We start from the raw sequence: 12,403 nt of genomic DNA on the forward strand, positions 1-12,403 counted from the left end.
TTTCTCTATTTCCATACCACTCTCCTGCGAGATTGCTAGTTGATAATAAAATGTACATTGAAGGGATTGATCACGCAATTTAATCAAATCCACACAAAACCTTGCTTCGGTGAAAATAGTCGCTTAATTATTTGGACTAAACGTCTTTAAAGGAAGAATATAATGGATATTGATTTATTTATCAACTTAGCATCATTTCACACTTACTTGAAACAAACAAGCACACGAAGCAAATGAAAACAAAATATGAACGAATTACACTCCATAGACTGAATTCTCTACGCTGGTCTTCCAGCATATGCCACATGTATTTTCATTGATATCTTTAGAAATATTCAATCACTTAATCTACTTGATCGTACAAATCAACATAATTATTTATCCATTATAGTCACTTAATACATGAAAATTCACTGTAGATTCTCTATGCACAGTAAGCTTTAAGGAGATTTCACAAACATGAGGTCATCGTTGATATTATTTTTGGTTTCAACTGGTTTATATATGCCGATGCCAATTTCGTGAACGAAACATCGAAAATGCTCCATTCATTTTTCTAAAGTATTTTCAATTGATTTTCTACAATGACAAGGTTACTGCAAAAATGTTAGACCAGGATGAATCTAAATTTATTTTTGTGAACAATTCTTTAAATGTTGCCTGTTCTTTTAAATTTTTGATGCTTGCACCTTACCTGCGAAAAGTTCACAACTGAATGCGTACCTAGTGATGTGTATGAGTTATACACGCCTTTCGTGGTTTTATTTTTCGATCATATTTTATTATTGAACTTTTTATAGTAAACTTATAGCATAACTACTATTACAACTGCTACACCAACTACAAATAGTACAACTAAAATTACAACTATTATTGAACTTATAACAGTAAACTTATGCTCTCTGTTGAAATTACTGATCTTACTACTAGCATGCAAGACGCTATATTTGAAAGATTCATTGTCAATAAAAGCTAGCATTGTGACTGTAGTATACACCTTTATTGTAAATAATATTAGGCTGTGTTGTTTCATTATTTTAAACAATTCACGCGGCAGATGTACAAAAGATTCTCAAATTCTTGATTTTCGTATACTTTTTGAAATTTTATAATATTCACCCGAGATATAACTACACTTTCTACAAATCAGGCTAGCAATCGTTTGTTTAAAATTTGGCAAATTTTATCAAGTCCTAGTTCATTCGTTCTGCCCACCATGCTACCTCAAATCAACTCTGAAACTATGAAAAGTTTAGCTGAAAGCAAAAAAACACATGAAAGCGATGCACGTGACTTCGGGAAAAGAAAAATTTTAAAAAGCTGATTCGAAGAAATTATTTGAAGCACTGAACTCAGCTCTATGAATTTTCCTTTAAATTCACCACATCAAAATGATTTAATGTTTTGAAATTTCCCCACTACATACAATAAGTAGCCATACAAACCGTTTTCTACAGAATTATTCATTTTGCATGTTTGTCGTTGAATTTCGTTCCGAGTGCCTCTTGTACCTATGACTTGTTGAGTTTAGTATTGCCTTGAGTATCAATACACATAATTTTTGAATGTATGCAAAGAAAAACAAGATTATGCACAAATAGATCGTCCAATAAAAGACTAGCAAAAAAGCTCAAGAAACGTAAACTTGATTTATTATTTGAGTGATGTTTAAGAACATTTAACAATGTCCAGAGGCGTCGCAAAAAAAGTTCAACTGCAAAGGTGCGGTGCGTTATTGGGGAAAGTTTTAAATTTTCCTGGAAGTAAGTAGGGGACACAGTGCGTATTCGATCAAAATCGTTGGAATGCTACAGCTAGACCCTCTCCTTTACGTGACGCTTTTTACAATGTTCAAATTTTTTAACAGAATTTGTCCACAATCGTTTCTGCCCGTGGTCATTTACTAAAATTAATGATGTTTTTCTTTGATGAAAGTTGTTTAACTTTTTAACATAAAAACATGTTATACTGCATTTCGATAAACATGGCGAGTAGTTAACAGTTGAAAATTGAACGAATTTTTTCTCCAGCATCCCCTAAAATAATTCACCCACTTCTGACAAAAGCACGCATTTGCTGTAAATATTTACGAAATTGGGGCCAGTTTGTATGAACCGTTTTTAGAATTCATTGGAGCGTTAATTGATTTTGAAAAGACTAACAAGATCAATTATTTATCATATCACAAAATTACTTTTACTAGTAACTCTACAGTCTTGTTTAGAGGGCTCAGCAGCAAAAAGAATTATCGGAGAGCCCCTCCCCCCCCCCCTTTGTTGAAATTTTCACAATAAACCGCTGAGCACATTATATAACGCACTAAGTGACCAGCGCTCGAGTAAATGTAAAAATCGTCGTTGAAATGGACAATAATTAGGCCAAAGAATGCGTAACCTTTCAGTGTGATCTTACAAGATTGCTCTTTTATTTAATGCTTCACTGAATACCTGCTAGCAAAGCCCATATAAACAACGTCTTTGTGTTTTTTTTCCTCGAGTTGCAAATAAAATACATGCACAGACCATAGCTAAACCTATATTTTGGTCTAATCGCCAAAGAATTCGACATTTCCGCACAACTTTTATTACGTTTGAAGTCAAAACACCGAAAAAGAAAGACAAGCTTCAATTACTCAATATTGTCTCAAACCTCGAAACCTTTTACCGTTATGTACATTTTTGAAGATAGATATGTGTGTAGGAATGACAATTTACTTCTTTGTAAATAACACACTGTGCCATTCACTTTGTGCGGAACGATGTATGGCCTTATTCAAAACAATTTACCTTCACGTGGCATTTAAACTTTTCAACAGATATAACAATCACGAGCCTTTGTGCTACCTAACCATGTGCCTGCCTCTTTGTTTACATCGTGAGAAAATATCAACTCTTTCTTCGTCACCACTCCCTGTGACCAGAGATGTGTGCATGCATGTAAGTTTTGTAGCAAAATTTTTCTCATTCCACTTTCCACTTCAAATTGTTGTTAACTTTTCAAAATAATATCGTAAGACGTTACACGAACTCGAAATTACCTTCAACTTAGGCAGCATGGACAACGGCAAAGTTTCACGTGCCGTTCACATTGCATCCACGAACTAATACCTTACATGCAAGAATTTATAGAGTAAATATGGCATAGAGACGTTCGGTAACTAGTTGTTACCATAATCGAGACAATCGATATATCCAATGATAGAAATTATTATAAGTGTATTGTTCCATCATGGCCACCAAACTAAACAAATGGTCATGGTTGACTAGCGTTTGTTCGAACTTATCGTTTTCTTGGCACTCAAATATAAACATCTCGGTACTTCTTAGCGGAATGTATAGTTGCTACTTCTTGTGTATAGACCATTTCTTTCTACCATTATATTGTATATCCTGTTTACCAATAGGAGTAACGGTTAATAAAGCCTCTAGCAGTGATAATTTCAGCAGACGTAAACGTCCTTTCGTCTTTCAACATACCAAGAAAGCAAGAGAAACGAAATTAGAATAATGATTTGCTTCGATTCTCGTACTTTTCGTAAACTTATTATCAAATTGCGTTTCCATAATGATAGTGGTGAAATAGGAAGAGTATGCAAACAAGATTTTTTTTATTATAATGTTCGTTCATTGTTTAATGTCGACGGGGTGGGATGACCAGAGACGCCGATAAGAGTTTCGGGCTATGATGCATTATTCAGCAGCAAAAGAGTTGGTCGCTTTTGTTTTGGAACTTGGATGCAACATAATTAATGTCTGTCTCATGAGTACGTTTACAAAGAAACGAGGTTAAAAAAATCTTGCAAAGCACTCGGAAATTACTATTCAAAGAGTAGAAAAGAACCTCACGTGTTTACAATCAAGAAGAGTTTGTGTTGGTTTGCAACGAGTGCGTACGTACGAGCCACATACTGCACTGGAAGAACATTTTCACCCATCTCGATTTTTTAACATTATGGGTAAGTTGACAAAATATGCCCATGTAGTTCTAACAAAGTAACTTCATCAGCCTGTCATTATTATTATTACTCTTATTATTTTTATCGTCACATGTAATTGGCAATCAGAGAACTTTTGTCGCCATTATGTGTTGGCATTTGTCTGCCTGGGAAATGCCGTTGTGATTGGTGGATTTGACGTTGTGTTTTCAGTGGATATTGAAATATTTCATAAAAAGTACCAATGTTAAAATACAGTTATCGGCACACATTACACTCGCACATGTAACATATAGTCTTTTTATTTACTGGTACGGATGCCGATTTGTCTAACTGAACCATGAACTTTATGATTTACTATGGTGCTCATATGTAAAATCGTGTAATTTATTTTTTATTTTAGACTATAATCTATTGGACCATCAGAAGTTCTTAAATGAGCTCCATGGTACATACTTTCCACCAGCAACTCAGAAAAAAATTATTTCCTTCGAAGATCCGTGTTATAATCCTTTCGATGTGCCACTTTCTGACTTGGAAGAATATCTTGATCCATCCGAGAGAAGCTCCAGGAAAGGCTCTTCGTTTTATTCTTGTGATGAAGACTTTGCTTCGTCTTCTTTATGTCTGCAGACTTTACCAACGTTGCATTCCAATGATTTTCCAAAAGTTATCACCACCAAAAATTCCACTTCAGGAAAACTTGCTGTGGCATCACCTCGTCATTTTCTTGAAGAAACTAAAGTTGTACAGGTGAAAAAGTTCGATAAGAAATCAGAGAAGAATTTCGATACCAGTACAGTTGGCTTTCATCCAACTACTGATGATCTCAGAGTTTATTCCAGTTGTGAAGAAAATTCTCCTGAAAAGTCGTTCAGTCTTTCTCAATGTCGAGACGGTAACGGTTTACCTGACTGTTATTCATTTGGCATTGGAATGGAGCGAAATCGGCGGCAGGATTCACTTGAAGGAAAGGAAAAGCAGACGAAGAAGAAACGTTTAAGTTATATCATCAGTGAAAAAAAAGCTACCTCAAAGACCAGCAATCACCGTCGAGTGAGGAGAGAAAGAGCCAACGAACGCGAGAAGCAACGTATTGTAGTGATGAAAAATGCAATGAATATTTTAAAAAACGCCGTTCCTACCGCGCGGGAGAAACAAAAGATCACAAAATTAGAGCTTCTGAAACTTGCCAGTGATTATATTAGTTCCCTGAGCAAGCAACTCCTTGTAGAACCATCCAATGGACATATTGAAATGGAGCAATAATATCTTAAGATACCCAAATTAAAACAAACAGTTGTTTGATTAACGTTAACCGTTCCGTGAATGTTTGGCTAGATGTTTATCGTGGGAGGCGAATTCTATTAAATGAACCGTTATCTTCGTAATTGTTTCCAGGATTTTTACGTTTTCTATTAACATGATTAGTAACGGAGATCGAAATGGAATATTAGTAGACGCGAATTACCTTTAAAAAATGCTTAAAGGAAAAAAGTAAAAGGTTATTTCAATAGTTTGTTTATGTATCTACACACTGTAAATGTTAATTAAACATGTCAGCTCAGACAATAATGTCATACTACGACTGCTGAGTTGAACAAACTGTTGATGAACACCTGCTGTGACAGTCATAATACCCATGTGTTGATAAAATAATAAGCAATAACTGGAATTTTGGATTACCTAGCGATTGAATACTTGTGGTTTCTGCGAAAGACTTTGTTCTTTGCTTGCATGTAATATAGAAACTTCGAACGTAATCACAAAAAAAAGATTTGTCGTTTTATTGAACTGACTTTTCTTTTCTTATTGATTATTAATATTTGTGCTTTATTTTTACCATGATTCTATACTACCCTTGATAATTACGATAAATTATGGCGATGTTACAAAAGTCAAACATTATCAAAGAAAATTGTGTCTAAAGTATTTAACAATGAGCACCAAAGCTTGATAATTACTTACAAGCCTACCGTTCACCGATGCACGTGTAAGCATTTGTAAAGATCGAGCTCCAATTGAGTTATAGTTTCTACATAATTTCAGCATCGAAAATGTTTTACTTAAAAATATGAAAATTGTAAGTTAAGATAATTATATAGACGTAGGAATTACATTGTGCACGCTCGATTAAATTCAATAATTTTCGAGTAACAAACTCTAATATACCATTCTGCTTAAGTTGAAATGGTATTAATGTTAATATAACGGTAATGCTAGTAGCAATGGTATGAGTACTAGTATGATTATAGTTACTGTAAGTAGAAGCCTTATAGAGTTTGTCACAATAAATTTATTGAATTTCATAATGATATTACAATAAAAATGATATTTTGCTGCTCCTGAACGTTTTTCTTCAAGTTCTGAATTTCAAAATATTTTTTTGTGGTAGATAATTACAGGTGTACTATAACTCCGACACGATATGACCTTGCTACTCCAACACAATACACTTTTCAACATTGAAACCTTTACGAACATCAAAAAAACACACAACGTTGCATCTGTGATAGTCCATGTACATTCTAAATAACTTCCATGTCTTGATTCATTTCTAATTGACACGAAAGTCCAAGGATTGACCGATCAAAATCGGTGTCTTAAAAAAGTTTTGTCACAACCATACTAACATCCAAATTGAACTGCTTCAATAAAATTTTATTCCGTTCGTGATCATGGAATCCCATCTCCTCTAGCTGTTTCATAGCAGTTTGAAGTTCATGTTCACTTCTCGATTGGCCTTTACTTGTCGCTTTTGCTCTCTATGAAAACGATTTAATATTTGAAGATTATCATAATCAGTTCAATCGAAGAAGCTGTAACATATACAGATTAAGTTTGTCAGAGTCTATATGTATGTGTCTAGTTGTAGGTGTAATATTTATTTCATGTACATTCATCTTACGATTACTATTATCATGTAAAGAACATACTTTTTCTGAGTTCAAAACTTCTCCATTTAACGCGGTCTCATCTTTACCGGTCATAAATGACGTAACAGTATTAGTGACCGTCCCCAAGGCGCGTTTGATTGTACCACCGACTGTGGACGTGAGATTGGCCGCAGATTGATCAGAGGTTGAGGTTTTTGACGTGGGTTGCGGTTGAATTGTCACTGTAGTAAAAATTTAACAATTTTACAATTCATGGACCACGTCAGCGACAGAAAGTCAATGATTACCACACACTCTTAAAATCAACTAAACTTAACTTATCGTTCACTTAACCAGTGTTGTAAAAATGTGCACAAAAATGACTGTCATTCATCATTCACATTCTAATTCTAACCTGTTTTCTCCTTCAGATATGGTTGAGGCGCGCCACTAACGTCAGGAGGTTGAGTTCGAACTGGCTGCGAGTCATTACCAAGTGGAGTGTGAAACTTCTCGGTATCAGGAGATGAACTACTGGACACGTTGGATGGACCACTTCTATATTGTAATACAGGCACTGCTCTACCGGGGGGCGAAGCTGATAACCAACTCGACATAATCGGAGTTCGTTCAAATGAAAGCGGTTGGGGAGCATGGGGTTTGCTGATTGCTGTTCTCGGATCAAATGTTGGAGTCGGTAAAGTTTCTTCATTTTTTGCTTCAATATTTATCGGTTTTGAGAAAATATGTAGGGGCAGTTGTTTATTGCTTTCTGCCGATGTATATTGTGAAGAAATGAAAACAGCTTGCTCCTCCAATGATTCATCTTCAACATCATCCACGGAGACCATGTTTACATTCTAAATTCCACGAAAAAAATGTTTCCAATCACATTCACGATATTGAAATTGTCAGGAAACGCATATGCGCATAAGCTTACAATTTGATCATATACTTTATGATATTCAACATCCGCATCAAGATGGGCCTTGTACTCAGGATCGTCCGTACTGAGCGGAATATCTGGATTAAAACATGCTGGCAGTGGTATCACACAGAAATCATCTGAACCATCGTCGCTTATCGCTTCGATTTCAAATCCATCGTCTAGATAAAGTAAAAGAATAAAGTATGTTTGATTTAATCGCGACACGTGAGCATTGAAACATAAATTGTAACAATCATTATAACAATCACAAACTTATTACTACACTTATAAATTTACTGTTGACCATTCAATACCATACGTATAAAAATGTATTTGGTAATCATAAAATGAAATGAAAGTTATATCAAACGATGGGTACCTTGTTGCACAAGAACTGGAGGATCATGGTCATTAATCAAACATGTATCCCATTCCAGATCATTACTCTCGATAATCGCAGCATCGCTGGATAATGTTGGACCCTGGGAACTACTCTCGATGACGTGGGCATCTGCTGTCAATATTTCGTCTATCGCGACTCCCGGCATGGGATTCAAGTCATCTTTTGGGTCGTCAAGGAATATGGATGTATTGCATGCGTCAACAAAAACATCTTCTTCGTCATCTGAAAAATTCAACAACGTTTAAGATAGGTTTTTTTTTGTAAAGGTAAACAAGTTGTTTATGTTCATTGTCTCTACATTATTCATCAAGACTACACACTATCATACCATTAAACACTTTTTTGATAAAAAAACCGTCAACAAACCTGATTTCTCTGGTTCTGGGACAACGCGGATTTTGCAAAATAGCTTGTTGCCAAAATGTGACCCTTTATACACCGCACGCCACACGCTTTCGATGAAAAAAACAAATCAGAAAAAAATTCATGAAATTTTCATATATCTCATTTCATGGAAATGACGTTGTGTAGTCGTAAAAGTGGAGCTATGCATATGTAGCTAAGTAAATAACATAGATCGCTTTATACCTCGTGTATTCACCTAGTTCAACAGGTGCAACAAACGGTACAGTTGCTGTTCCTTGCTCTCCTGGTTGTAGGCGAGGAAGGCTCGTCTCGTTAAATGCCAAACATTTCAAAGAACCAGACACAAATATCAACTAGAAGAACAAGAAAAAAAAAACTTTGCCGATAATGATAATCGATAACATGGACGGAAACACAACGAAAATCCTGATTGCTCATGAAATCAAAACGTAAGACTAAGGATGATAAGATAAGATAAGATAAGATAAGATAAGATAAGATAAGATAAGATAAGATAAGATAAGGACGTTTTCTGATGAAAACCTTGGTGTCTTCGTCCCATGCCATTTTTCCTGAATTGATAACAAGCCAACTTTTCGTGAACTATATGCAGATATTAAAAAATGCTGTTCATAAAACATCTCCACAGTCAATGTTCATTTGCTACTGTTTGCACCTGATTTCTTGGCAAGATTTCAGTACGGGCTGGATAATCTCCATCGTCAATAACTCTTAACCCAAAGAATCTTTGACTGCAAACAAAGAGGAAGGAGAAAGGGGAAATGTAAGCGTGACAAACAACGTCCATTGTTCATAAGGTGTTGAAACTCGAAGTCCACTATTTCTGGCGTTACAAATTATAAACGTTCCCAACTTGGGAAGGGGAAAAAATAAGTTGAAAATAATGTGAAATGAACAGTGAAGAAGTATTTCAGCCATCTTCATTTATACGTATTCAAAGTTTCAAACAATCCACACTCACCCAGCGAGGACTTTTCCCGCATGTTTTTTCATTGCCTTATCGGTGGATTTCTTCTTGGCAACTTGCTCTTCACGTTTCTTTACCGCCATCTTTTGCTTCAACGTCCTACGCAATTCCCTGATTTGCTTATCTTCTGCAGCACTGTGAACAAAATCATCGATACACGTCAAACAAAATGTTCGCAATCTTCACCACGAAACGCATTATCTCCAGATTTCAAGGTTTAGCTAAACGGGCACAACTTACAATTTGCTATCTTTGTATAAAAGATTCTTGAGCAATGGAATCATGACGCCATGTTTTTGTCCAATGCTCACGCCAGGATTACGTAGTTTCAGGAAGACGTGGGAGGGATTGTGGATGCCCTCTATTGCCTCGCAGTCCTCACACAGATCAAAATCTGGGCAATTTCTACAGAAGAACCACACAAATATCAAGCATGATCAAAAATTTTTTTTGTTTATGCTCAATAAAAATTTCTCATACCCGCATTTGTAACGTATGCCTATTATTGTTTGTTGACAACTATTACACTTGATACCCTCGTGAACTACATCTGAAACAAAATATTCGTATGAGATGAGTTGTTCAACTAATGTGATATCATCAAGTGGTAAATTGACTAGACTTACTACTCACCACTTTGTGTTTTTAATGCTGGCTTTGATGTAGGGATTTCAGTGGATGTTGTCATCTTTGCATTGTTCAATTCATCCACAACTTTTGATAACATTGAATTACACATCTGCCATTAAACAGTTTGATAAGTTAGACAAAAGAAGAAATATGATACTTCATATTCGTTGTGAAGATATAATGTTACAATATACAACAATAACCTGGTTGAAAGCTTTAGTAAACCACTTTGGTGGTGGTTGTTCTTCATTGCCACTCATATCCATATCAGATGAAGGAGTTACATTGGATAAACTTGTTTCATCTTCCTTGGAGCTTTCAATTTGAGATGCTATGATATCCTCTGCCAAAGCCTTATAATATTTGCTTCCTCTCAATGAATTTTCCTTCTTTGCTCGTTTCTTATCCTTCTTTGAGCTAACTTCACTTCTTGAATCCTCATCCTTGCTTCCACTTGATGAAATCTCCAAGTCACCCATGTCACGACACAAGGAGCTATAAAATCCAATTGGTTTGGAGTTTTGCTTGCGCTTCTGCAATGATTTTTCATTTGAGATTTGTTGTACATTAAACAATGACTCAGATGATGATGTCATGTTTATATCTTGCTCAATTTTAAACAATGGCTCTTTCGCAGTAGTTGGTGGAACAACTTTGTTTGGCTACACAAAATGGGCAAAAGAAACAATAAAAGACATAAGGCTTAGCAACAGTCTGTCTTCGTAAAACTGTGTTTATATTTAATGAATCCGACAAAACATGTAAATGTTTATCTGAAAGTTTTTTAGAAAGGAAAAGAAAATGTGTCAAGGAGTGCCCTTCTTTTCACTAAATACTTTACCTCTTGAACCAAATCAGTCATGATGGGTTTCTCATCAGAAATTAGTTTGATTTTGAGAGGAGGATTCTTTTTGGCAACCTAAAGCAACAATTTTATGCATGAACACATATAAAAGACAAAAGCAATATCGATCTGAAAGTAAATAAGGTTTTCTTTACAAAGATTTGATCTAAAGAGAAAATGCACTCTTACTTTGAAAGCCTCTCGCAGCTCTTCTAAAAAAGCAAATAAAATTTTGGTGTCAGATAAATTTTCAGCAAGTTATGTAGTTTATATCATAAGTTTGAAAATTGGTAATCCAGGCATTTAATACATAAAAGATAAAAGTTTCTGCTGATTTTAAATGATTTTTATTGAGCTTTCGACTCGTTGCTTCAAGCCTTCATCAGAATGAGGATATTATTTATTTACACGTGCTTTTAGCTTGGAGACGTTTAGAGCGTCTAATTGGACTAATGGGTGGATTAATGTGATTGGATGGGGTGAAATGCATTGCCATGGGTTTTGGTGTATTGTGAATATGATTGGTGTTAATAATATTAGAGTGTAGTGTTTTAGTTTTGGTGTTTTTTGTAGTTTTTTTGTCCTTTTTCTTAAGTTGTGAGTATATGATGGGTATGTCGATATGTCTGTTTATTGTGTCGTTGTCTTTACCGTACCAAGCTTCTCTAGTTTATATTATAAATCACAAAATAAACATGTAATTTAGGTAACAAAATATAACTCATAAAACTGGGAAAAGAGCACGACAAAAACAATGGTGAATAATTGACTTAATAAATAAACTTTCGAAAAAAACCTTATTTGAAATTTTCTAAGATTTTTACACGGTTATCAATTTACAAGGTTATCAATAGGGTGTTTAAAAGAATGTATTTTTTTATTTTTACATACCTTCAGATCCCAGTTCAATCTATAAGAAAAATTCAAACATTTGATGAAAGCAGGAAATTGGGAAATCGTTATATACAAAATTACAAACTAATAATGAAATATCATTTAATGTCTTATCATATGACCAAAATAAAATTTCATCGTTACGCCGCGAAAATATTACAATGACGGATCAAATAGTCTTCATATTTAAAATAACAGGCTATCTTACCGAATCCCCTTCTTCATCATTGTACTGAAGTTGGCAGTTGTTTATTCCAAAACTATTTCTCAACTATGAAAAACATAAAAATTCCCCTAATGCAAAATTCAAAACACAATGTTGATATAAACGGAACATGACCGAATCGCAAAATTTACCTGCTTATGTAAGCATTCGTATGAAATGTTCTTTTTAATCTTTAGGCGCCGAATGACTCCTTTATATTTTGCTTTTATAGTTAGAAGTTCCAACTCAGACATCGCAAAATCGTTTCCAGGTTTTTATATAAAGCGAAGCGTTGTTGATCTTTCTTTGTCGATATTTCTAGCAATTTCTGTTGC

At 34.9% G+C, this 12,403-nt stretch overlaps 2 protein-coding genes across 2 annotated transcripts; one reads left to right on the plus strand and one right to left on the minus strand.

Annotated features, from left to right (window-relative positions):
* The first annotated feature begins 3,951 nt into the window (after positions 1-3,951).
* On the plus strand, positions 3,952-5,203 carry LOC124452510. Its single transcript, XM_047003069.1, has 2 exons — positions 3,952-3,955; positions 4,338-5,203. The coding sequence occupies exons 1-2, from the start codon at positions 3,952-3,954 to the stop codon at positions 5,201-5,203; spliced, it is 870 nt and encodes a 289-aa protein (XP_046859025.1).
* Positions 5,204-5,697: 494 nt separating this feature from the next.
* On the minus strand, positions 5,698-12,397 carry LOC124452736. Its single transcript, XM_047003332.1, has 19 exons — positions 12,221-12,397; positions 12,072-12,134; positions 11,861-11,879; positions 11,159-11,181; positions 10,967-11,044; positions 10,329-10,787; positions 10,129-10,234; positions 9,976-10,045; positions 9,736-9,900; positions 9,490-9,630; positions 9,184-9,259; positions 9,051-9,110; positions 8,730-8,860; positions 8,508-8,593; positions 8,118-8,363; positions 7,751-7,917; positions 7,226-7,670; positions 6,871-7,052; positions 5,698-6,699 (listed from the first exon to the last, which is right to left on the minus strand). Exons 1-19 carry the CDS (start codon positions 12,320-12,322, stop codon positions 6,538-6,540), a joined length of 2,781 nt encoding a protein of 926 aa, XP_046859288.1. The 5' UTR covers positions 12,323-12,397; the 3' UTR covers positions 5,698-6,537.
* Positions 12,398-12,403: the final 6 nt, after the last annotated feature.

The sequence above is a fragment of the Xenia sp. Carnegie-2017 genome, unplaced genomic scaffold (assembly GCF_021976095.1).
Source record: "Xenia sp. Carnegie-2017 unplaced genomic scaffold, XeniaSp_v1 HiC_scaffold_25, whole genome shotgun sequence".
Classification (NCBI taxonomy): domain Eukaryota; kingdom Metazoa; phylum Cnidaria; class Anthozoa; order Malacalcyonacea; family Xeniidae; genus Xenia; species Xenia sp. Carnegie-2017.